Genomic DNA, 24,410 nt, shown 5'->3' on the forward strand with positions numbered 1-24,410 from the left:
ACTGACTGGTTTGTACAAGCTGGTTCTGTTTGTTTTGAAATGGAGAGGGGTGAAGGTGTTTCTCCACTAAGTCGCATGGGAGCCCAGACTGGATAACCACTCCAGAACTGGAGTTCTAACCTGATAACGGTGGATAGATTGACTCAGAAGGAGAAACCATGGTTGTTTTCAGCCTGAACTCTTTTCCATGGAGAGACTTTATAAACCAAAACCCTCTATGTCAGTGGAACCCTAGTAATAGAGTGCTTAAAATGCACTTCTTGAGAAAGCTAAATGCAGATTCTGCTTACAGAGGGCCTGAGCTCACAGCTTCATAACTCTCAGTCAAAAACACTGTTTTAATTTAAATGAATAAATAAAAATCAGATCATCTTGTGTTACCACAAAACACCTGAAAATAACAAAACTGAACCTTTCTCTACTTGAAGTTATCCTGTTACTGATTCATTCTTGATTCCCTTACCTATTTCCCCCCCCCCCCCCCCCCCCCCTTTAAAATTAGGAGCAGTACCAGGCAGATGTTGTCTCTTGAAAGCAGCCCACTCTTAATCTGATGGTGCAACCGTGCTGTAATCCCCTAGTGCTCCAGAATAGACTGATAACACTTCAGGTTATCTGTCCCCAAAGGTACAGTTAGGAAGGCAACATGAGACTGCCAGGCTTGTGGAGGACATGGCACAGGGCACTTGTTTGGGGTTGGTTCATTTTGAGGTTTGATTTCGGCTGGATCCTGTCTGTACCCAGGTGTCACTGGCACAGCAGAGCCTGTCTTGTGCAGACAGCCGGTGGCAGGGAAGCAGTGGCAGCTGGCAGGATGGAATTGCTGCCCCCCCCTCTCCTTGTGCTTGCCTCTGATGGGAATAGGCCACCAGTATGCTGTGGTGTTCCACTCCTCGCCTGCCTTTTGTGTCCGTGGATAAGAATAAGAGACAAACAGTGGAGATCTCTCCTGAAGGCTGTTTGCTCTTAGCACCAGAGCATTACTTGTAGTAAATTATTCACACCTCCATAACGTGATCTCCCTCTCTTTAGGCCTTGTCTGTGCTTGAGATTTGCCCCAGTTACTGCCATTAGTGCCTGTTCAGCAGAGCTACAGCACAGGAAGACAGAAACATAATTTCCTTTGTGCAGATTTATACCAATTTCAGTTAGTAATGCTGTGCTGGTAGCGTAGGGATGTGTCTGCTTTCACCTCCTTCTGTTTTATCACTGACACTTTCTCCCTTCTAGGCTGGGCATTTGTGCTTCGGTCAGTTGTAAAACAGCTCACCAAGGCAGTGTGCCTTAGAGAAGGGGCTCCAGCCCTGGATTCAAAAGCCTGGATTCTGATTCCTGGTTTTGCCCTAGTTTTGATGTGTGATAATGAGCAAATCGTGCTTTCTCCCAAGCATCTGTTTCCTCAGCTGTAAAATGGGAGAATGACATAAGCTGATTATATAGCCCTTTGAGGTGGTTAAGTGCGGTAGCTACTGTGGACAAAGGGAAAAACAGTGTTAAAGAAAAGTTGGATAACCCAGTGTTTTTTAAATATTCTGGTTAAGATATTTTCTAATCCTGTTTGTTTTTCTAAGAGGAGCACGGGGGTGTATTAGCACAGAGCAGAGAGGAGGAGCTGCTTTGGAGTGTTGGTGCACGCCACCACCTCAGCACACAAAATAAACCACGCTGTACTTCATGGTGAGGCTTTTTTGGAGGGATGCAGGAAGGAGGTTAGCCTGCACTGTGGATGGGGCTGGATTTGGCTCTGACCAGCCTTGCTGGGAGCTGGTATTTTTTGTGACCCTTTTCACAGGCATTTCAGCTTAAATGTGCTTTTCAGGAGTAATCTCATGGCTATTTTTGTTCTGAGGAAAAAGGCAAATGTGTCTGGAGGAATGAACTGGACAGAGATACTTGATTTTTGCAGACTCTCTAGCAACAGCACCCTTGCCCTGGGAAGTGAAAAGTGGCCAACTTGTGTTTCTTGAGTGCATCACACAGAGGTGCACCTGGCCTTACAGGGTTTTTATTTGAAGCTACAGAACCAAGCAGCTCGGTAAGCTGCCCTCAGACAGTTGCTCTGCCACTGCCTGTTGCATCTTTGTTACCCAGCTGACAAGTAACATGCATGTTTTGCCAGAAGATGGTATGGAGACACTGCAACAGACAAGGATCTTCTCCATAATAAGGACACAATCACCAGCTTTTAACTGGGCTTCACTGTTTGTTTTGAACCTCACTGTTAAGCAACCGGATGCTGAGCTTTTTCCTTAATGTCCATTTAATCCTTCCTTAAGCATAATTCACATTGTCCTAATCCAGAGCTACTGCACTGCAAAGCATGAAAGCTGTGAAAGGAATTTCTCATTAATTGTTCAATTGCCTTTTCTTTTTTTTTTCTTTCTGTGTGACTTCTGTTTCCTTTGCAGTGTTTTTGTTTGCAGCTTGATCTCATACCCATTTCAGCCAGTATTAAAATTCACATGGACTTAACTGGGTGTTGCCAGTTTTAACTGTCTTTTCCACAGAAATTCCTGCTGTTGCTAGCCTGCCTTCAGTGCTGTTCACTTAGCAAAGGAAATTGTCTAATAAATAAGAAAAGATGTGTGTTTTGGGAAACCTTGGCCACCAGCTTCCTACATTAATTTCACTGCTTGATCTCAGGGAGTTGGGTAACAATTGGTCTTTTTTAGGGGGAAACCTACTATAAAACTAAGATGAAGGGTTCTTTAGAATCAGGAACTTCCCTTTCAATTTTCTTGAAGTACCTAGAATGTATCAGGGACATCAGTAAGGAAAACAGCATCATGGAACTGGGACAATTCTTGCATTTCTCAGTGTGTTTAAGCATCTTGCCTATAAAATAAATATGATTATAATCCTCTGTCTCAGAAGAGCATTGAGTGTTCATGCAGTAACAAGTGGGGCTAATTGTGAGCAACTGTTGGTAAAACAAAGAGGGAGGAGTATTGAGAAGTTGATTTTGTGCTGGGCAGAGTTCCTGGAGGAATGATGATGGACAGCACTTTAACGTGCTTTCTTCCATCATCTCCCCCCTCCTCTTTCTGTGCTAACGCTCCTCTTAAAGCTGTAAGGCTGTTGAATCTGGCCTCTTTTGGATTTGCAGGAAAATTAATTGTGTGTGACTTAAGAGCTCTGCCTACTCATAATTGAAGGCGTAGAGGACTGAAGCTTTGAAGAAAGCATAATTTTTCCCTAAATGTTTCCCAGTCATTTGAACTGAGTAGATGTTAATGAAAACCAGCACTAAAACAAACACACACCCCACTCCCCCACCCCCCAATTAAAAATCAGCTGAATAGAGCCCATTCCTGTCACTTACTTACCAAGCATTATCCAGTACCCTTTGAAATAAGACAGTGCCTAGCCCCTGTGGTAGAGAAGTGTGTAAGCTGTGAATTACATTGGGTAAAAATTCAGCATTCTTCTTCTAACTTTCAGATGCAAAAAGACAACGCAGCACAGACAGCTATTCATCAGATTCGTGGTTAGACATGGATGAAGAATCTTGTGATGCCCATATCCAGGAAGAGAAGGATGACAGTGTGGATAAGAACTCCAAATCCTTGGTGGATGGCTCCTCTTCACCCAACAGCACACACTCAGAAGGGAAGGAGGGTGCAGGAAGAAAACAGAAAGCCACAGTAATGAGATACCTAAAAAGAACTTTGTCTAATGAATCAGATGACAGTGTAAAATCAACGACCCCCACGGACTATCCCAAAACACCAACAGGGTCTCCAGCTACAGAAGTTTCAACCAAATGGACTCACCTCACGGAATTTGAACTGAAGGGTTTAAAAGCCCTAGTGGAAAAGCTTGAATCTCTCCCAGAGAACAAGAAGTGTGTTCCAGAAGGCATCGAAGATCCCCAGGCTCTCCTTGAGGACATGAAGGTGGGTGTGATATCTTGCTGATCCACACAAGCTGTATTCTGTGGGCACAGAAGACAGCAGGAGATCAGAAAGCAAGTTCTTCAGCAGAGGGATGGCAGCTTGAGTGTAGTGACCGGCTTATAGCAGCCTGCTGTGCCACAGGGAGGGAAATGATGCCTTTAACAAAAGCCATCACCACTCTGGGCAGATGTCTGTTTGCAGTCTGCTTTAACTGATGCAGTCCTTTCTGACTGTCACAGCAGTGGCCAGAAGTTTAGCTCCTCTCATAGTGCAGCACATATTACACCTCAGAAAGTCTGTTAACGTTTATAGTCTGAATCTGCCCTTTTGGGTCTAGTGGAGTCTGTCTGATTAACTGACACATACAAAATGTAAATCCCTGTGATTCAGAAGGTGTTGTCCAGCGTTTTCAGTTGGGGTTTTTTTTTTTTGCTTTCACCTTTTTCATTTTCTTTTCCTCCATTGCCCTCTATAGGTTGATAATTATTCTCCACTGGTACAATATACTGGTTTTGGAGGCGTGTGAGGAGTGAGTGCTCACCAGTTATGAAACTTCTCTTTAGATTTTTAACATGCTGGAAGTGGTACCTCCCTCCTGAAGACCAGCATGGCCTTGCTGCTGCTAGTCTCAGCCCTGCCTCTAATCTGTGACATCCCTTTGGACTACTCGGTCAGCTTTTCTGTGTCATGTTTTCACATTGTGTAAACCAGACATATTAATTACTGCTTTAACAAAGCTGAGAGCAGCATACTCTTGTAAATTTTGCTAGTATTTGCCCAATAAGGCTGAAATTCTCTGATTGTCCTCCACAGGTCCAGTACCATGAACATTTGGCATGATTTGGAACTGAGTATAGATTCATGGTCTTGTGTTTGGACCACCAGTTCTGTGCTGTTTCTGTGCACAGTGTAGTTCTTCAGTTGCAAATGTTCTATACACAAGAGCTGTGTAAGCCACAATCTCAGGGGAAAAAAAATACATGTTTATATGATAAAAGGAGAGCCTGTACTTTTTTAGTTCAAGTAGTGTAACAGCTGCTTAGAAAAGGCTTCAAAGCCAGTTAAAGAAGGCTGAACATATGCAGTGTGCAGTGGAACCATATTCCACAATCTTGGAGCCTGAAAGTGTGATACATGACACTCGTTTTGGTAAACTACAAGAACTCAGAAAGTCTTTTCTGGCAAAATCAGCCACTTTTGTGTATGAAAGTGGACGTAGATGCCCAAAGTCATGGCTCTAGATTCACTAGCTTGCTTTGTGATCAGTCATCTTCTAATCAAAAATCAAAATAAAGCTTCCAGCCCAGAAGCTGAATCTGTGGTGAAGGACAAGTGGTAGTGTTACTTTTCCAGACTTGATGCACAGAGCAAGTTTCACTTAAAGAGTAACTGCCCCTTCTTGAAATTCCAGAAGGGGGCACAGCACATGATAAGGAGTGCAGATGTTGAGAGTATGCTCTTTGGATATTATACTCCATGTCACTGTGAGACATCTTACTAGAACATGGCAAGATAGCCACATGTGAATCTGGTTTAGAGCACTGTGTAGGAGTACAGGCTGTCTTGCTTCTCTCCAGAGCAGTGGGTTCACTAGCTACAGAGATGGAGAACTGCAAACAGACCTTTAAGAAGGCAGCCCAGGTTGTGCCCTTTTTGGTGATGCTGAGCATTACCTGGTGTTAAGTAAGCATCTGCTACTGTATTTTGTGCATCTTTCAGAGCTGCAGACCTGATGTTCCATCTCTTTTGATAACTGCCTGCTCCTAAACTTTCTCTCCTTGCCAGCACACACTGTAACCATCGGGATGTAGCCCAACATCTGGGTATTTGTGGTTCTCTGCTGGTTAAAAGAGCCCATGACCACATCTAAACATCATGCATGCTGCAGAACTGTTTTCTCTGGAATCACCTCTGTATGTTTGGCAAGGCTGTGATTGATTAGTCAGAACAAGACCTTATAAAAGAATGTTAAACATTTTTTTGAACAGTGCCTGAAGAACTTCCTTACCTGTATTTTTTTACAATATTGGCCCTCATAAGGCAGCCCTCAGTTTTCAGAGCTTGGGAGACAGTACAGCATAGTAAATTATTTAAAGCCTTTATAGTCTGCTTCCCCTCTCTCCATAGCTCTCCTTACAGTTGCATAATCCACTTCTAGGTGTTCTGAAGCATCTGGGGGAGTTGTACTTGGATCAGTCATTGCTTGAGTACACTTCCTCTAAAGTCAGGGTGGAGCCCAGGACTCCCAGTATAGACCTCATCAGCAAGTTGTCTGAGGCAGCCACTGACAACATGTCTCCTATTCCCATCTAGTTGCAGGACCCTGGATGCAACAACCCATCACTTCTTTCTGCCGCTGTGTTCTTTGATGTACTAGAGAACAGTGTAGTGGAGCCAGAGCATCCTATCTCCTTGTAACACATGTGTTACCAAGGCATGAAGTTTGTTTTATTTAGTTCATTTGCTTTAAAAAAAACCAAACACGCACAACAGGTGTATCAGTGAATGTTTAGGGCTTCTTGTTCAAAGGATAGATGGAAAAGTTGCTGAGTGACTGATTTCAGCCCCTTGAGCATTCATCTAGCACAGTGGTCCTTACAGGATTTCTGTACTGGTTGGTGTGCAGAATGCAGCTACCACTGAATCACAGGGGTGGGGAGGAGCTCTGGAGATAATCTAGTTTTGTTCCATCCTCTCTCCTCAGTGTGTGTGTTAGGTTCATCATACTCTTCAGACCCTGAACATGGTGATTTAACTGTTTACTTGGGGTTCCCAGTAGTGCTCATCACTGCCATAGTCATGTGTTTCAAAATTGGTAATGAGCTGCTGTTACCTCTGGTTCACACACAGGGGTGCAAAGAGATTAAGATACAAGGGCCCATCATTTTGGATACTGGTTTTACATGGCACAGATGTGATTTTGATCAGCTTGGCATTATTTAACAATGATACTGTAACAGATAGTTTGAATAGTATTGAAACTCTGATTGCTTAGCATTTCTGATCTTTAGCATGAGGAGAGTAGGAACATGCACTTCATGACTGCCTGTGGAAACTTGATTTGAAAGATCTGCCCTGTCACTTAGAGCCACAATGGCAGGGGAAGAAACACAGTCCATTTTTCCAGAATGGTATTTATCTACTTGACCACTAAATCATATTCCCTCTTACTCTGCTACTAGTTTTCCTTCAACTTGCACAGAAAATAATGTGTGGATTTTGCTGACAGCATTAGCAGTAGAGGGAGCAGAAGACTGGCACCTTTAGCCCACCCTGATGAGTATCCAGAGCACCACTCATCTGTGTGATTGAATGGATGTGTGATTTGAGTCCTGCAGAAGCAGCTATGCAGGTCATATGTGCTGTGACTGTATTTGGCTATATTCACAAGGTTTATTTCATGGGCAACTCAACTTTTGGGCATGTGATGTATTAATAATGCAGCCTATAAAAAGTACCCTTTTAGTGCACCCATCTGAGAGTTATTTTTAACAAATGCACAGAAAGAACATGGTCTGACAGAAGGTCTGAAAGCTCTTGCTCTGCTTGGAAAGCCTTGAGTTTCTTCCTGAAGAAAATAAATCCGTGTTTATTATAGCAGTTTTATTCCTTAATGACACACACTCAGGAACTTTTTTGTATGACATTCAAGTCCATCTTTGTGCTTTGGGAAGGTAATTAATGTTTTCAGAAAACAGGATATGGATAGTTTAGCTGGAGAAAGGAAACCATTTTATTCAGTGATGTTAAGTTGCACAGAACAAATCAGGGTAGCTTGCGGAGAGCCTTTGCTTCTCCATCTGAGCACGAGTCCAGTAAAGGATGGGGGACTGCATTGCTGCTCTTAGTGGTAAATACAGCTATGTACAGCTATTTAATGTCAAGTAGGTGAGACTGTGAAGTAAAGTAATTTATTTTCCTTATGAGAAGGGAGACTGAAAACCAACCTAAGCCTGTGTAAATTCCTTACACGTCATCTCAGCTCCTAACTAACTGCAACTATCTAGTGTGGGGTCACAGCAATCCAGAAGTGCCAAGCTAATGCCTCTGCAGATTGAGAACCCATTTATCACCATGATCGATGGACTGCAGCAGCACAAGGGAGGCTTATTTGCAGAGCACAACACAGGCCTCACTTGGGGAGCAGGTCAGTTCTTCCTCAGCTCCGATGAGGAATTAAATTCTTCTTGGCTGCAGCTCTGATGTATGGGCACTGTATCGCCTGAGACTTGTATTCACCACCAACAGAGCTTCTCAGAGGCCTTCAGAGTCATTACTGCCAGCAGCTTCGCTCTGCAGCAAATGGGATCTGAACAATCAGCCAAGGAGATGCAATACTCTGTATCCAAATGTCTGCCGGGCTCTCTGTGAGCTGTATGTGCAGCAAATGTGAGAGGAGATTGTTGCAGGGATAAACATACCCTGTCTGAGAGTGCTCAGCTGACCCAGGCTGCAGGAGGACAGAAGGCTTGGCAGTGTGGTTTTTGGCAGGGTGAGCAGCCAGGAGACTGCAGCCGTTGCCCTCACATCCATGCTGGTGGTGTTACTGTTGGAGCCACATGCAGCCTGCAGTGGTACCTTGTTTTCCGTGCCCTGAAATAGAAAATAGTGCAATAACTCCAGCTCCCAGCTTAAAAGCTAAGTAGCAGCTGAATTGTTAGAGAACTACCTACACTGATGAGGAAAAAAGAGGGGAGAAAAAATCCCTGAGAAGTAATTTTACTTAGCTAGTGGCCTTGGGGGTTGGAGGAGTTTCATCGAATGGCTTCTGCACACCTAAGAAATAGTATGTCAATCTACCAAATATGCAACTGGGGTGGACTTATGCATGAAGAAGAGAATAGAGACATAACTGTCTCCTTGGTGTAGTTTGAACCCCACATCACAGGACAGGTAAAGGTGAGCAGAGCTTTGATTGTGGCAGGCTGCACCCCACACTGAACTCTGCCAGCGATGCTTGTCTGTGTGCAGCCTCTGATTTCAGCACACAGCGTTTCTGTTTTTACCAGCAGGATGGTAATTCCTTCGCTGCTGTTGGGGAAAGAGGATTGTGAGATCTGCCTCCTCATAATGCCACAGACTTTCCCCACTTCAAAGCAAAAATGTTGCTCATCTTCAGAATGGGCTGTGGAAGTCCATTAGGGCAGAAGACATTCGGTTTGAAGAACAGAGTTTGTCAAATATCCACAACTCCTTGGCAGCAGGAGAAGATTCTTGTGCAAGACAGATGATATCTACTGAAATATGTTCTTTCTTTTTGTTGCCAAGAAATCTTACCCCCTTCTCATTCTGATGACAGGGGAAAAAAAAAAAACACAACTCCCTCTACTGAATGCATTTCAGGGAAGTCATTCCTTGCTGGCCTTTTGAAATGAATGGCTAAGCTGAGTCCTTACATCCTTAATCAGCTTCTTTCCTTCATACCTGCTGTTGTCACCACAGCCTTCAAATGTAATGAATTGGGCACCCTTATGCTGGATGAGCATCGTATTGTTTGTCTAACTGGAGCCCAGTGGCTTTTCTTTATTTTCCTCCTTTTTTTGGTTGTTTTTTAAGCAGGTGAACAAAACCCTGCCTTCTCTGGCCTGTTGGGCACTGATACCTGACACTGCAGTCAGTGCAGCCATGGCTTGGTTGTGGTTTTGCTGCTCAAACATCCATTGTTTTCAGCTGGCTGAGATGATCAACTGCCACAGTTTTATGTTTCTTCTTGGGTAATATTTTCACGTGATCCATATGATAACAAGAAACCTTCATTATCTTGCCAAGCTCTTGGAATATGCTCTGCTTTGTGTTGAACTCAGAGTCTCTGGCAGTCATTAGTGGAAATGTTAAGGTTCTCTGTCTTACGAGCTCTCAAATTGAACAGTAGCAAAGTAAAGAGGGATTAATTTGTCTTCTGTTTTTATTGCTCTCAAGCTGCTGCCTTGTTCTGGAGAATTTTGGCTTTGCTGCGAGAATAGAAAAGATCTCTTCATTTTTAGGATTGAAAACTAACTCAGAATGTGGTCACAGTTCCGTTAAAGCAGTGATCATAGTATCAGAATAAGAAGGACATGAGAAAAGAGGTGGTCGTTTTCCCTCAGCTCAGCCAAGAGTTAATTTGCCAGTGACTAGTCCACGTGTAAAAGTCGTTAGCTGTTTCACTCCAAGAGTATGCTGGAGATATTCTCAGACTCCCCATCACAGTCAGGTTGGGGCAAGCTGCATTTTACTCCTCACCAGCCAGGCTGTGCCTATGCAAGCTCCTGAGTGCAGCCACAGCGCCGAGCTGACAAAACTGGGCTTGTACTGGAATTGCTTATTTTGGTCATTGGCACTGCTTTTGGACTAGCTAGTATCAAGAATGACCTTACTGATATGATTGTGTCTGAAGAAGCAGCACTGTGCTGGTGCTGTAGTGTCTATTAGTGAAGCATTCCTCACTTAGACACAGACTGGGGAATTGGGCTGAAGCCAGCAGGTTGCTTGAGCTCCAGGGAGGGGAAGCCAGCCCCAGGGACACTGATCCAAACCCTAGTGTAGATGCTCATCTGCCTGCTCAGTCTCTCGGGGCCTGGAACATGCCATTATACCCCAGGCTTTAGTTGGATGATTACAGATGAATTCCTAGTGTTCTTCCCATTAAAACAATTACTATATTTTAAGCTCTTTATATATAGTGTGAGAAATTACTAATTATTAAAGCTCTGCACTGGGGCTGACAGAGCCAGTGCATATTGCCTGGTGCATATTGCTGTCTAATCAAGGCTTTTTCTAAGTCTGTATACTTGTGAGCAACAGCGTTGAACTTCCTTGTCTGGGGTTATCTCCTAAATTCTATTAGGAGGTAATTTCCAACCTGCAGTTCTTTTTTGTTGTATTGGAGTGTTTTTTCCCCCTTTTAACCTGTTAGTGCTTATTTGGGATTCAATTTTCAGCAGCATGGCAGGATTTCCTTTCCAAGTTGTTTTTGGTTTTCATTTGTTGAAACCCCAAATGAAGAGCTTTGTAGCTGGGTTAGGAAGTAGAGGGTCCTGGGAGGAAAGTGTGGACTATTCCCAGCTACACAATTAAGTACACTTGGAGTTCTTCCCCACCTCTGTGCTGAGTTATCTGGTCATGGGAGTGAGTCACAAGCTACATAAACTGGTGCAACCTACTCATGAGATTTCTAGGACAGTGCATCAAAGCAAAAGTATTTGGTGGAGGTGGAAGGGAGGGGTGACCATTTTTTTTCTCTCCTTAATACTGTATTGTCCAGAGACAGATCCTTTCCTGGTCGAGTACTCAGGAACCCAAATGCCCTACAAATCACATGAAGTCAGTTAGATTCCAACAGCTCTGGCCTGCCCATAGTGTGGAAGGCAGTGCTCTGGAAGCCAGTGGCAATGACAGTGCTCTGTAGCTGTCACACACAGAAGGACAAAAGGTTACAGTGCACACTTGCACTGCATGCTCAGGCATCTGAGGATTGATCTAAACTGCACACTCGGTGTCCTGTGACTGCAGAAATGGTGGCAGAGCCCAGGTGCCACTCAGGTCTTCTGTAAACTTGATTAGGAGAGAACTTGTTGGTTGTGGTGACTGGGGGGTCATTTGTGATTTAGTGGGCTGAAGTTTAAAGGGAGAGGTAATACTGGTATCCCAGTGATCCCACTGGAAAACCACCAGTCTTTTAGAGGTGCCAGTTTTAAAGAAGTCTGTAATATTTGAGGTGATTCATGGCTGATTTTGCTGTCTGTTTTGCATCTGGAATCTTAATGACAGGTGCACGAATTTCAGTGTGAATTGGAAGTTTGGAAGCAAAAGTAATTTGCAGAGCTGTTACAAGTCAGTAGAGATCTCGTCACTCTGTCATCAGAGCGGAGCATTGTCTCCTGTGAGCCTCTGCATGCTTCAGCTGGAGAAATATTTCACTGGTTAATAAAGGCATTTTTGTTTGCAACAGAACATACTAAAGGAACATGCTGATGATGACCAAAATCTTGCCATTTCGGGTGTCCCTGTGGTCAGCTGGCCCAAGAAGACCGCCAAGGTAATGAGACACAACTACTTACTAATCATTGTTCTGCTACAGCTTGGCATGTGTTTATCTGTAATCTGACAAAGTGCTGTATGTGATACTTTGGCAGCTGTGAGCATTTTTAACATTAAATGTTATTTTTAATGGTTTTATGATTAGGTGTTGAAGCAGAACATAGAAGTGCCTCAGCAGGAAGAAATCATTCGAGTTTCCATTTAAAAAGAATTTATTTGGACCTTACTGGTCACCATAAAGCTTTGATATGTCTTAGTCATTTACTAGTCATGGTTAAAGCTAAAAAAGTTGATGCAACATGTTGTGTAAAACTAAATGATGTGTAAATCCTACAAACTGGTCACTTAGTGAGTGCTCTCATCTGGATGAGAGGATGTTTTTTCTCCGATGCTGTGAGACCTCATGAATTCTCTGTACAAATGTGCTACTTTGGAGGGGTGCTTCTGTCCCTGTAATCTTCATTTTTCCTCCCGTGCATGGGAGTAATTCTCTTTGCTTTGCAGGAGATCCATGAGGTTTGTATCATTAATGCTTATAAAGGGTTTGAAATAATTAACTAAAGAATAATGTCAAGAGGCTGGATTTTATTTATAACAGTGGTGTGTTTACCACCCTCCAGTTATTCAGCATGCTGCAAAAGCAGCTTTGCTTATTTAGAAGATGTCTCATCGCTTCTATTTTTGCTTTAATTTTTCACTGAATTAGTTTTATAGTACATAATTCCTTTAGAAATGCTGAAAGGGTCAGTCAGCTTAAATCGGGCTTCTATCTGAAAATCTGTTGTTGTTGCTACCATTGTAAATAACTTACAAATAATTGAGTGAATTATTTTCCCTGTTCTCAGTTTTGGGCTGTCGTGATTGTTATAATGGCTTTGCATATAATCAGTTGTAGCCACCAGAATTTGCTGGGTTTGCATGGGAAGAAGGAGACCATAAACACCCAGCTGCCAGAGGAGACAGACAGAGCATATCATGTTCCTTCTTGGTTTCTTTAGTTTTAGCTGAGCATATTTCAGATAAGTTAATATCTTGTTAAATACCTATTTCCCTTTTAGTTTGTCAAGAAGCCCATGGGAATGTGCGTTGTGTTTAAAATGTTTGTTTAAAAACAGCAGTGGAAAGCCTTGAGAGGAGTAGATGTCTGATCTCCATTCCTCTGCTTTGATAGCTGCTGTGCCTTCATCAGTCAAGTGTACTGTAGGCACTGAACAAAGTGAAATATCTGTGAACAGAGGAAAGCTGGTGTGTGAAATGCATAAAACAAAACTAAGAAACCACTGACTCCTGTGCTACATCTTTTGAGCTTGTGGTAGAAGTGAGGATCTTTGTGTTTTGAGGCGTTTCTAAGCTTTGGCTTTTGTTAATGTTCCTGTTGGCTTTACTTTGGAATCCTTGATAGTTGGTGCATTTCTTGTATTTTATTTCTGTGCATTGGCAACATAACTGTAACTGTAAAAGATTTGTATTTTGTGTGACTTAAATCCTATCCCTCTTTGCAAAATCCATCTTGCTGCCTGCAGGGGTTTTAGTTTGTTTTATTTAAAAAGAAAAAAAAAAACCCAACCCAACAAACCACAAGCTTTCTGGGGGTTATTTTCCTTTAGCCTTTATGAAATCAAAAACTTTTAGAGGGCGTAATTCTCTGTGCTACGGTATAATTACAAACAATTAAGCACGTTGGCTAATGACAGATACGAGAGAAACTTTGACAGAAAGTCAGAATTTAGATTAAAGTTTGGAAATAAACAAAACTTTGTAGCAGAAGAAATTATTTTCCCATTCTTTCCATATTTACTTTGCTTAATCTGCAATCAGTTTGTGTTAGGTTTTGGTTACAGGGGACAGGCGCAGATATGGCTGAGCATTTCCAAAAGAGTTTGTCGTTGTGCTTTTAACTGGCAGATGTCCATCTCGCCCTGCATGTTACAGCTACTTCCCTTGCCTGGGAAGAGAGGCCAAGTGAGCAGGAGAGGAAGACAGGTCCTAGACTTGAGCCTTTCAGTCCCAGATTAAAATGTAGTGGAAAGACAATATAAGGGAGATTTGTGTAAAGGCAGTGTTAGTAGTTCAGCTTAGTTATTCCTCCTTTGTTCCTTCTAGGTCCTGATAATGAATTAGAAGGTTTTACACAGAAGAAAACCCTTAGGGAGGGGGCAACTCCTTTTAAAATTGGTTTGTAGCTGGTGGAGCAAGTCTCTGTGGCCAGAAGATTCTATAAATGTTGATCACAATGCAAGAGAGTAAAACCTACTAGGAATTTTCCTTTCTATAGTGTTGCTTTTGTAGTATGTATTTGAAATGCCATTTAACGGTGCCCTTCTTGAGATCTGGTATTTAAGGGAGTGGCAGATACCATACATGATGGCACCAGCTATTGCAGGGCTGGTAAGAAGACATTGTAGCTGATAGATCAACTTCCAGGAAGAGGAGGATTGTCTGATTCCAAGATCATAAGCAAAAAGAAGGGAACCGAATTTCAGAAAGAGGAGGCACTGAATGGAAAACGTGGCTCTTGCTTTCTCCCAAGAGAAGGCTCCAGAAGAGATTTAGAAAGAGCAGCAGATGGAGAAGGAAGAATAAAGCCAGCATTAAATGCCAAAACATTTCAAAGAAAATGGAAATCACTGTAAAGAAAGGAGGGGAAGAAACTAGAAATGGCGAGAGAGCAGGATGAGGAGAGAGGTAAATACTGAAAAGGGATGGAGTGGGAAAAGCAGAAAGCAGAGGGGAAGAACTCTTACTGAGGTAAGAGACCCCTGGAGTAGGGACAGAGAATGATTTGCAACAGGTAATAACCCAGGCTGTGGGGAGGGATGGGCTTAGTTATGCTGAGTTGCTTGTGAAAGAACGTGCCTTTAATAATCTGAATGATTTTCAAAGCAGCAAATAAGATTTCCTGTTAAAATTGAGTCGTAGTTTCTTTTACGTGCTGCTAGTGTGACGTGCCAACAGCGTGCACAGTTCTGTACTGCAAAATGATTGCTTGAAGACTGTGACATTCTGAAGCTTAGGGAAGAAATGTCTTCACTCACCTTAAATCACAGTTCAGAGTGGATGAGGTGTTATGTGCAAGACATCTCACTAAGTATGCAGGAGACCCATCCATATGCTGTGGCCCCATTGTACTGCATCGCTTCTGTCTTACCTTTTCCAAAGGCATGTGGGGCCGTCAGTCACACTGCAGCACTCTCTGTCAACAAAAAATTACTCACCCAGAAAAGAAACAGAAGTAATGACAAAAAGTGTTTGGGGTTTCTGTTTTTTTTTTCTTTTCGAGAGGGGATAAAATGTAACTAACGGGGGACATTTGATGATCTTGTGGTTAGTGTACAAAATGGGAGGCGAGGGCCTGTGTTCTGTTCCCAGCTCTGCTGCAGCCTCCTTGTGTTGCAGCAGGTGAATGGCACATTTTGCTCCCTGGGCTTTTCCCTATGGAGATAGTGCTTCCCATCCTGGGATGCCCTGAGCTGAAATGAATGCTTATAGAAAAGAATGTTTAGAATGATCTGTGACACCTTCAGCAGAAAGTTCTGTAGTAAAATGTATGAAGTGTTGTTATAGTAAAAGGGAAATGGGGTGTGATTCATCAGCACCTCTTCCAGATCATATTTACTCATCTTTACAGAGCTTGTTTGAGTCTTTTGTCCTTTTTCTAATCGATTGGCAATTACTTAATAATTACACTCCAATGGGCACTTTTTTTCCCCCCTTTTCTTGCAAATGCTCTTTCAGAAGATGCATGAATCTGCCTTTTTATCTACAGGGAAAACAGTCCTCTTTCAAAATAAATCTGTCTGATACTGCTTCATTTACCAAAATGTTTGTCTTTGCCAAGGATCCTAGTATGTGTACAGTGATCCTGATTTAGGCCTCTTCAAGGAATCAGGAATGTGGGCCCAAGTGGATATTTGAACCCACTTGTCCTGATGGCTGACAGTTCATGTACCTCCAGCCTAGACAGCACATTCTTCCCAGCTGGCTGCCAAGCTTGGATGCAGCTGTGTATATGTGAGCCCCCTCCCTCTTCCTTTGCCAGGGGGTTGTGCATTACCAAGTTGTCCTTAACTGGTGCAGTGCTGAGTGTTGTGGGGGTTTCCCAATGGCAGTCAGCTGGCCAAAGGAAGAACTCCATAGGGCATGGTGCCTGGAAATTTTGGGTTTCTTAAGTGACTAAAGAGGAGTGAGAAATAATCCTGAGAACCTAACTCTTGCCCCATCCCTGGGATACGAATTTCTGAGTGGTGTGAAAAGAGAGCAGGACCTGTACCTGATTCTCCACTATGGCAACACATTGCTAATCCCTGGTGCAGAAAGCTGGCTATTATCAAAGCCAGATCTCGAAGCCCACTCTTAGGATCTGCTTGGACCTATGATACCAGAGTTCCCATTTTATCTGCACAGGGATTAGAGGTAGTGTTTTATTTCAGGAACTCAAGAGCATGGCCCAAGCAGAAACCATGCATTTTTCAAACCATTTCCTATTTCTGGAAGACACCAGTCAACTATAGTAGCATGTAATTACACTCTGCAGCAGTGCCTTCTGGTTTATTATGATAAAGATCTTGAGTTGTCTATGAAGATCAATTATAAAGAACTGAAATATGTTTGGACACTCTTGTTCTGTGAAGAGTTAGAAATGCAGACCGGGAGCCAGATTCTCACCTCTCTTACCTGGCACAAACCTAAAGCCACTGCATTTGTAATGATAGCAAGTGTCCAAATATATCTAGGTCTGGCTGTGAGCAGGAGTTGAAGCTGTAATTTTCAGTGGCTGGTTAACAAGGCTGCAATATGGGGCTGGTTTTCAGATGGTTTCTCATCTGCTTTTTATGTGGAAGTTTTTACCTGTTGATCTTAAGAGGAAGCACTTGAGCAGTCCAGCGAGGAAATGGTAATATTCTTATTTGAAGGATTACTATTAATTAGTAAAGGCCACAAACTGAAGTTGTAATTGGATTATTTTGGTTGCCCTTCCCCCCCCACCCCCCGACCAACCTTCCCTGCAATTGGCAATGCAAATTATGTTCATAGCTGTGTATCGGTGCGTGAGAACCAGGAAGAAAAAGTGATTGTAAGGAAAAGACATCTCTCAGGCTGGTTTTGTTTGGTTGTTGTTGTTGGTTTTATTTATTTGTTTAGGGGGCTGTTTGGCTTTTGCTGTTGTTTTTTCATGTGTCTAGGTGATGGTATGGGTGGGCACAGGGTTGAAAGGGACCTGAGTTTTGCCTTGCCTCTTACCATGGACAGCATCTGATTCTAATCATTAGCAAGTTCTGTCTTTGAGCAGTTTCTTTTTGACCCCATTATGCTTACTAGAAATGTTTCTGCAAAATTCTAGAGATGTGAGACACATCCATGTGTCTCAAAAGGAGGGATTAGGAAAAAGTAATCTGCAAGAGGCAGAGCAAAAGGCTGATGAGTATGATTGAAGGACAGTTGACCTAGTCCTACTCTACCAGACCAGACAGTCCTCATAGCATGGTGTCCTGTTTCTGACAGTGGCCAGTCACAGCTATGAAAAGAGCTGTGAGAACAAAACAGATAGACAGTGATCTTTCATTTACTGATCTTCCCAGTTAATCCAGAAGATTGTATCTTTGTCTTTTGTGTTTAGTGTCCTCTGGTAAAATTTTTTTCCTCTGTGAATTTACCTAATAATTTGTGGAACCTGTTGATCCTTTTGATCTCCATAACATCCTGTGGCAGTGACCCCGCAGTTTAATGAAGCTCTGTGTAGATAAGTACTTCCTTATGTTGTTTCAGATCTCTCACTTAATATCATCCACTCCATGCCCTCTGTATCATGTGTTTGAGAAATTTGAATGAGGTCTCTGTTCACCTTTGCTGTGCTGTAAATGATTTATCTTTTATGTCCCAGTTTCTACTTCACAGTTGTTTTTTGGTTGGTTTTGTTGGTTTATCCCCTCCTCACAAACTGAAAAAGACAATTAAGTTCAATCTTTTCTGGTACACAAACCATACCATGTGTTTGATCCTTTTTCTCACTCTATTCTAGTTCCACTATAGGCAGTTTGGAGATGAGGGTGGATATGGGACTCCACAACCACACACTATTCAAAATAATGATGTTTAAGGGTGGAGACTAGAAGAACACGTCTGGTTCAGCATGGCACAACGAAGTTGAAGGGGGAGATGATTGTGGTGCAAGTGCTTCAGGGAATAAAAGTACCAAGGGAGGAGAAGAGTTATTTAAGCTAATGGACAATGTTGGCATGAGAACAAGTGAGTATAAACATGCCATAAATAGATTGAGGCTGGAAATAAGATTTCTGATCATCCTTCACAGCCTGCACTGAACTGTGCACAAGAAAACCAGTAGTGGGGGTGAAAAGGGTGTGAGATTCTTTGAAATAACTTGTATTTTAAATAAGAGAAGGCAGTGGTATTAGTCACCATCTCTAGACCTGGAGCCCAGAGAGGTCCTTGGCACGTTCATGGGTCTGCTGCCATTTTCCAGCAAGGAACTCTTTTTCCCCCCCTTTTTTTTTTAAATGGTATTTCATGTTAAAAATGCTGAAAAGGGAAGATCTACCAGTTGTTAATAAGAGAGCTCCCTTAATGTATGGCTCCAATTTTATGGATGTAATGCAAGATTATGCATGGATCAAACTCAAGGAATAAGAAGTAAATGGACTAAGAATCAATGGATGTAATAAATGTGATTGTATGCAGAAATTAGGGGGATAAAAGAGTTTTGATAAGCTTGAAACCACTTGTGATTTTTTTTTTTTGAAGTGTTGAGCATTGGTTTCCATCAGGTTTTCTTTAAATTCATGGGGAGAGGTGCTAGGTGGACAAAGAACATTCCTGAAAACCTTTGAATAAATACTTCCAGTTTTTACTTGCTTGCTTACTAAGAATTCCTGCCATAGCTATCGCTGGGCCAGCTCCACCCAGAGAAGCAAGAGCAGTGAGGTGCTAGTTACAGCAATTAGTGCTTTAACCAGAGTGGTGTCTGAAGCAGATCTGAGCACGTAGAAATGGCACAACATCAAAACAGCATCAGTTTCAGGAGCCTGCCCAGGGGCTACCACCAGGAAAGCAACATTCCTCCTAGTAGCAGTGGGAAAACTCTGCCAAATTCCCTAAGACAGACCAGTCCTTGGAGATCTATTCAGGGTGCTTCCTGTGGGAATACAAATGTATTAGAAAGCAAATACTGACAATTCGACACAGGCACTTAAGAATTAGAGTAAAAATTGAGTCCTTCTAGTGTTGGAAAAAGTGGGGGGGTGGGGAGGAAGGTAAAAAGACAGCAAAATAATTCTGTGTAAATCATTGTCAAATGTATTTTTCTGATTGAGATTCAAATAAGTTTTACATCAGTCATTCAAAGAGGCGCAGCAGAAAAAAGGAGATTTTAACTGTCACATTTTGTCCTTGCCAGGCACCAGCTTAAAGGTGTTTGAAGTGATCTCACACAACACTGCCTGAACTCTGCTTGGTGTCAACAATTTCAAATGCCAATAGTCTGCAAGGAGATTTGCATATACAAATATGTGTGCATTGTGAATCCCTTTTGTTGATAAAAATCCTGATTATAAAGTTCATAATCTACTGCAAATCAGACATTTCTCGGTAGTTATCAGATGCTAATAATTAATTTCTCTTCCAGAAAATAACTGAAGTACAAAAGAAAATGAGGATTAAAATCGATTTAAGATTGTTTTTCTCTTTACTGATTGGAATCAGTAATTTAAATAATTTTGAATAATTCCTGCTCTTTTACACTGTAGGATAGTAGATGCCATGTGGTAGGAGAGAGCTGAAATTTATTCAGAAAGATATCCCACTTCTGGCTTCTGACAAATCTATTAAGAAACAAAGCCACATAGTTGAGGTTTGGGGAAATATTTTTTTAGGGGACTTCCCACAGTAATTGCAGCATAAGAGGCTAAGCCCTTTCCCTGCTTAATACACTTGGGAGCATGAAAAAACCTGAATCTCCAGAACCAAAGACTTCTTCAGGTAGTGAGCAAAGGGAGTAAAAGCTGTTGAAGCTGCTGGGAGTTTTCTGTCAAGTGCCTGCTTTCTTGGGGCAGAGCTGCTGAGGAAGGCAGCTCCTTGCCTGACTTGTTTATTTTCCTGAGCACTGCTTCAGTCTCTTGCAAACCTTAGTCCTCAAGACAAATTCATTTCTGTGGTAACTCCATGCAGGCCAGAGGAGGTTTCAGAGTTAGGTGTATGTATATCATACATAACATGCCCAAAGAGCTTCACTGAGTATTGCCTCAGTATTTTTCTAAAAGCTTTGCCTGGTGACTTGACGGATTATTTCTCACCTCAAGAGGCTGTACTTGAAATATTGTGTCCCTTCAGGGAGTAATTATAAATAGCAAGGACTTGAATGAGCACCTTCTTAATCTTCCATCTTTGACTTAATATTTTCTCTTCTTATCAACTCGCAGCCACTTGCTTTGAAATCTGACCAATGGCTTTATGTGATTAATACATCAAACAGGTAAATTAGAGCCATTTTGACTCTGAGTAGAAATTTGAACAGATTGAAAAAATGAGCAGACATCTCTATTTTCAAACTGTTATGCTCCAGGTATCATATGAGAAGATTTATGTGTTCTTCCCCATTGTCATTCTTCTACCGTATGCCTGAATATTCAGTAATGTGAATTTTTCTCAACTATGCCCTGACTGCCATTTTTCAAGAGAGCAGCTTTTGCTTTATTTCGTGACAGTAAAAGTGGTGGTGAAGTCTTGAGACCTATTTCTTCCATAGTGTGTGTAAAATGAGTTGACAAGTCTCGGATTTTATCACCAGGAGTTTGCTTACCTTCATTGTTGGATTGGTTGATGGGTTGGACGCGATGATCTTGAAGGTCTCTTCCAACCTGGTTTATTCTATGTATTCTATTGCTGAGCCTGGCCAGCAAAACCAAACAAAAAGCCAAGCTCTGAACCTAGTTTAAGGATTCCAGCATCCTTGTGCTCTCCCCTACCATGATGCTACAGCCATTCAGGCTTTGAGTTACGTACCTGAGATGCAATAGTTCTGTTTCTGGATAGAAACACATTGGCAGAGCAATGGGGAAGATGTTTGTCATGCCCTAGTACGTGCTGTGCAATTATGGGCGTTAATCCCATGTGCACTTTTCAGAACAAAATTGAATTGTATGTTCTGTCCCTGAGAAGATGGCTTCCTTTTAGTTCCATAGCACACTGAAATTAAAGTCTGCTGAGAATATAAATGAGGTCTTGTTTCAACTCTATGGCTTTTCTGCAGGCACTAGTAGACCAGAAGAAGAGGTATGAGGTGCTCTCCTTTTTGAAATTTAGCAAATGCAACACAAAATATGGATACAGCCCGAGTCTGGGTCTAGGTGTCTTGGGTGTTTCTCTACAAACCCAAGTCAAGGTCTGCATGTGCCACCTGAGCTCCCATGAGGCAAACTGTACCTCAGGTTTTCATTTACTCACCATTGGCCTTTAGAGGTTAGAGTTTGGCCTCCAGGTTTTAAGGGTGCTGCTCACATGCTGCACCCAGCTGAGTGTCTTGGAGCCTTCTGCACTGCGTATCGGAGTGCAGAGCCACGTACAGGAAAGCAGGTTATGTCTTCTGGTTAATCCACTCTTTCAGCTAGCAGCCACATATATTTGCTCCTTCTTCCCCAGCATGGCAGTAGCACTTTGTAGCTTCCTAGGAGCCTATTTCACTGGCTTTTGCGTTTACTGACAGAGCGTGTCTCTTGGAGACACAAACGAGAAGCTGGACTAGATGACTTTTAAAGGTCCCTTCCAACCCAAAGTGTGCTAAGCTTCAGTGGTTCTATAAACCTGTGTGGTGGATGTGGTGTAAGGATCTGTGGAGGAAGGAAACATCGCAGGATTTCCCTCGTTTCCCAGTGGGTGGATCTAACATTGCCTTGGCTCTTCCTGTTGAGGAGAGCCTATCTTCTGTGGTAGATTAATTTGATGTTTCAGTGCTTTGTGGTGTTATTTATTATATAAAATAAGATGACAGAGTGTAGGGGTTTTGGAGGGGTTTGTTTTTAAGGTGTATGAGAGAGATGGAATGAGTGAGTTACTATCAGCACATTCTGTCTGGGTCCTTGCTGGTTTGGGTGCTGCTCCTTTACTGCACCATAGAAGTCCACAGTTGTCCTTCGGAAGGTATCTGTACAATCATTGCTGCCTTTGCTTCTCCTGCGTTGGATACTGGATAGGGAAAGCATGTGGCAGTAGGCGTTGCATGGAGGGGGTGATCAGTGTATTACTTTGTCTTGAGTTACTTTATTTGAGCGAAGACTGATCAATCAGACTGTTTATTGGTGGATACTCAGTGCATCTGATGACTAATCATGTCATAGTTCAGATAAAATAGATAGCAGGAAGTAGGAAGTAGCAAGATCAAGATGCAAGATGGATATTTAGGTTGTCAGATTGTCACTGCTAGTGCTGAGAATATGACTGAAATATTGGCTAGAACTCTTGAGAAAAGTGTCATGAAATTTGTCCAGGCCCAACAGTTGAGATCATATTTCATGGAAATGGACATTTACCAAAACAATGAACCTCATGAAGCTGTTGGGTAACTCTCTTTTTCTGATAGAGGTCAATAATTGTGATTCATAAACATCTCAGTGGGTTTCCTTTTCAGAAACATATGGGCTGGTCTGCAGAAAGTAGCAGCAGCTCAAATCACAAGATCTCTTTTCAAAGACTTGCATATAAACCAGTTTGAAGTTGGTTTTCCAACTGCTTCCATGTAAATTTTTTTTTCTAATATTTGTATAAAAATGCATTAAGAGTTTCAAGGGAAATTGAAGTCTAAGGTGTGTTGGTGTCACATTAAAAACTTTATGAACCATAGACTCAAACTCTAGTGTCTAACATGAAAACATAGATCCTTTTTAGTGCTGGTAACAGCAGCTGAATTCTGTTGGTACAAGAGATGCTCAGAAGCTAGTGAGCACAGCACAGAGGTTTAGTCTTCCTCTCCTCATCTTGGTTTTACTACTTAAGGATATTTGCATGAGAATAAAATCTGGTTCTTTGGCACTCATCTGCTCCTGCTGTTTATTCTTTGCTTGAGGTTATTGTCTCAGTTTGTGACAACATAATTGGTTTCTGTGGAGAAGATTATGATATTGATGAGACTTATATATGACTTCAGGTGAGGTGCAATCAAAGCAGCAGTTGAGAATAGAAGGTACTGTCTGTTTTCATGCAGTTTTCACTAAGGCTCATTCAGCAGCTTAATTAAGGATGTTATTTATTACTGAATTATATCACGCAAAGCTGGAGTGTGGACACAGTTATGCCAATACAGGCACAACTAGGGTCAGCGCTGCTTATTTGGTTTCCTGAGCTGATGTAAACTGAACATAAATGCTGTTCACAAGAGGGTTCCTCACTGTTTGTCATAATTTAGTGTTCTCTAGTGTAGGCAAGCTGAAAGAGTAGAGCAGGAAAATGCTTTCTTAATAGTTATTTCTCTGTGTTAAATATTTCTTTGAATAGTTAGGTGCTCTTGAATAAGATTAGGCTTTTGGAGAGCAATTATAGCCAGAAAAGTTTATTTTACAATGTTTTTTCCCACCACTGATTTCCCCATGTGCTATTTTATATCATACTCTATCCCATTTTTTAAATGCCATCTCAGCAATGTTTACCTAGCTTTTGGAAATCATTCTGAGATCATCTTGGCACCTGTGTGTCTTCACTCTTCACCCAGACCTCCTCTTTAGAGCTCATTTGTCAGTTGTGTTGCTATTGTAAAGAGCAGCCTAGAGCAGGCTCTCCCATGGCAGGACTGGCTGTGGAATTGAGCTTAGGTGTGGGTTAAACTGGGGTGACCTGCTGCAGCCCAGACTAATGCAAATACCAGCAGCGCTAGTACGCCTTGCAGATGAGAGGAGGAGGAGGATCTATGTCATGATTTAATTTGCTGTGAGTGACATTTCGCCCTGGTGTGACTGGTGGATTGTCCTTGGGGGATGTCACAAGTTATTTTTTTTTTCTCCTGTCTGGATTACAGAGCCAAAAGGCTGGAGGGAGAAACAGGCATGAGCCAGGTTATGCGGAGCCTCAGGAGGAATCAGCACAGGCTAGTGGAGACTTGGTCTGCCCACGGGCAGGTGTGGGACCAAGCATCTTCCTTCCGGATGTCATCTGTTCTCCTGCCTCTGCTGGAGGCCAACTCCATAATTGAACCACAAACACTGCTGTAATCGTGTCAGTTATCCTTGCTTCGCTGTTTAAAGCTCTCCTTTGTAGGCCTGTCATGAGACATGCATCCCCCACCCCTCCTCCAGAAAACAGTGGATTCTGATATTACCTTGTGATTCTGAAAGCCAAGGCCTTAGGCACATGCCTTTCGTGCCTCAGCTTTCATCTCTCCTGCTCCCAGTTGTGTAGGAACACAATAGGGGAAGAGAGAAACCTGAGGAGACAGGCTCAGTGTACCCCATCACACTCTGGAGAGCCCCATCTTCTGCTGCAAGTGAACGCTTCACC

The 24,410-nt window shown here is 42.4% G+C and overlaps 2 protein-coding genes across 8 annotated transcripts in view; one reads left to right on the forward strand and one right to left on the reverse strand.

Annotated features, from left to right (window-relative positions):
* The window catches only part of P2RX4 (purinergic receptor P2X 4), a 271,548-nt gene that overhangs the window by 156,885 nt on the left and 90,253 nt on the right, over nucleotides 1–24,410 (reverse strand). The window lies entirely within an intron of this gene.
* The window catches only part of KDM2B (lysine demethylase 2B), a 115,746-nt gene that overhangs the window by 64,435 nt on the left and 26,901 nt on the right, over nucleotides 1–24,410 (forward strand). For all 7 annotated transcript variants that reach the window (XM_054172957.1, XM_054172958.1, XM_009909592.2 and 4 more), the window contains 2 exons: nucleotides 3,442–3,896; nucleotides 11,827–11,913. In XM_054172957.1, the coding sequence (XP_054028932.1) occupies nucleotides 3,442–3,896; nucleotides 11,827–11,913 (542 nt within the window). The remainder of the gene's footprint in view (nucleotides 1–3,441; nucleotides 3,897–11,826; nucleotides 11,914–24,410) is intronic.

Source organism: Dryobates pubescens, chromosome 25 (genome assembly GCF_014839835.1).
Source record: "Dryobates pubescens isolate bDryPub1 chromosome 25, bDryPub1.pri, whole genome shotgun sequence".
Lineage (NCBI taxonomy): Eukaryota > Metazoa > Chordata > Aves > Piciformes > Picidae > Dryobates > Dryobates pubescens.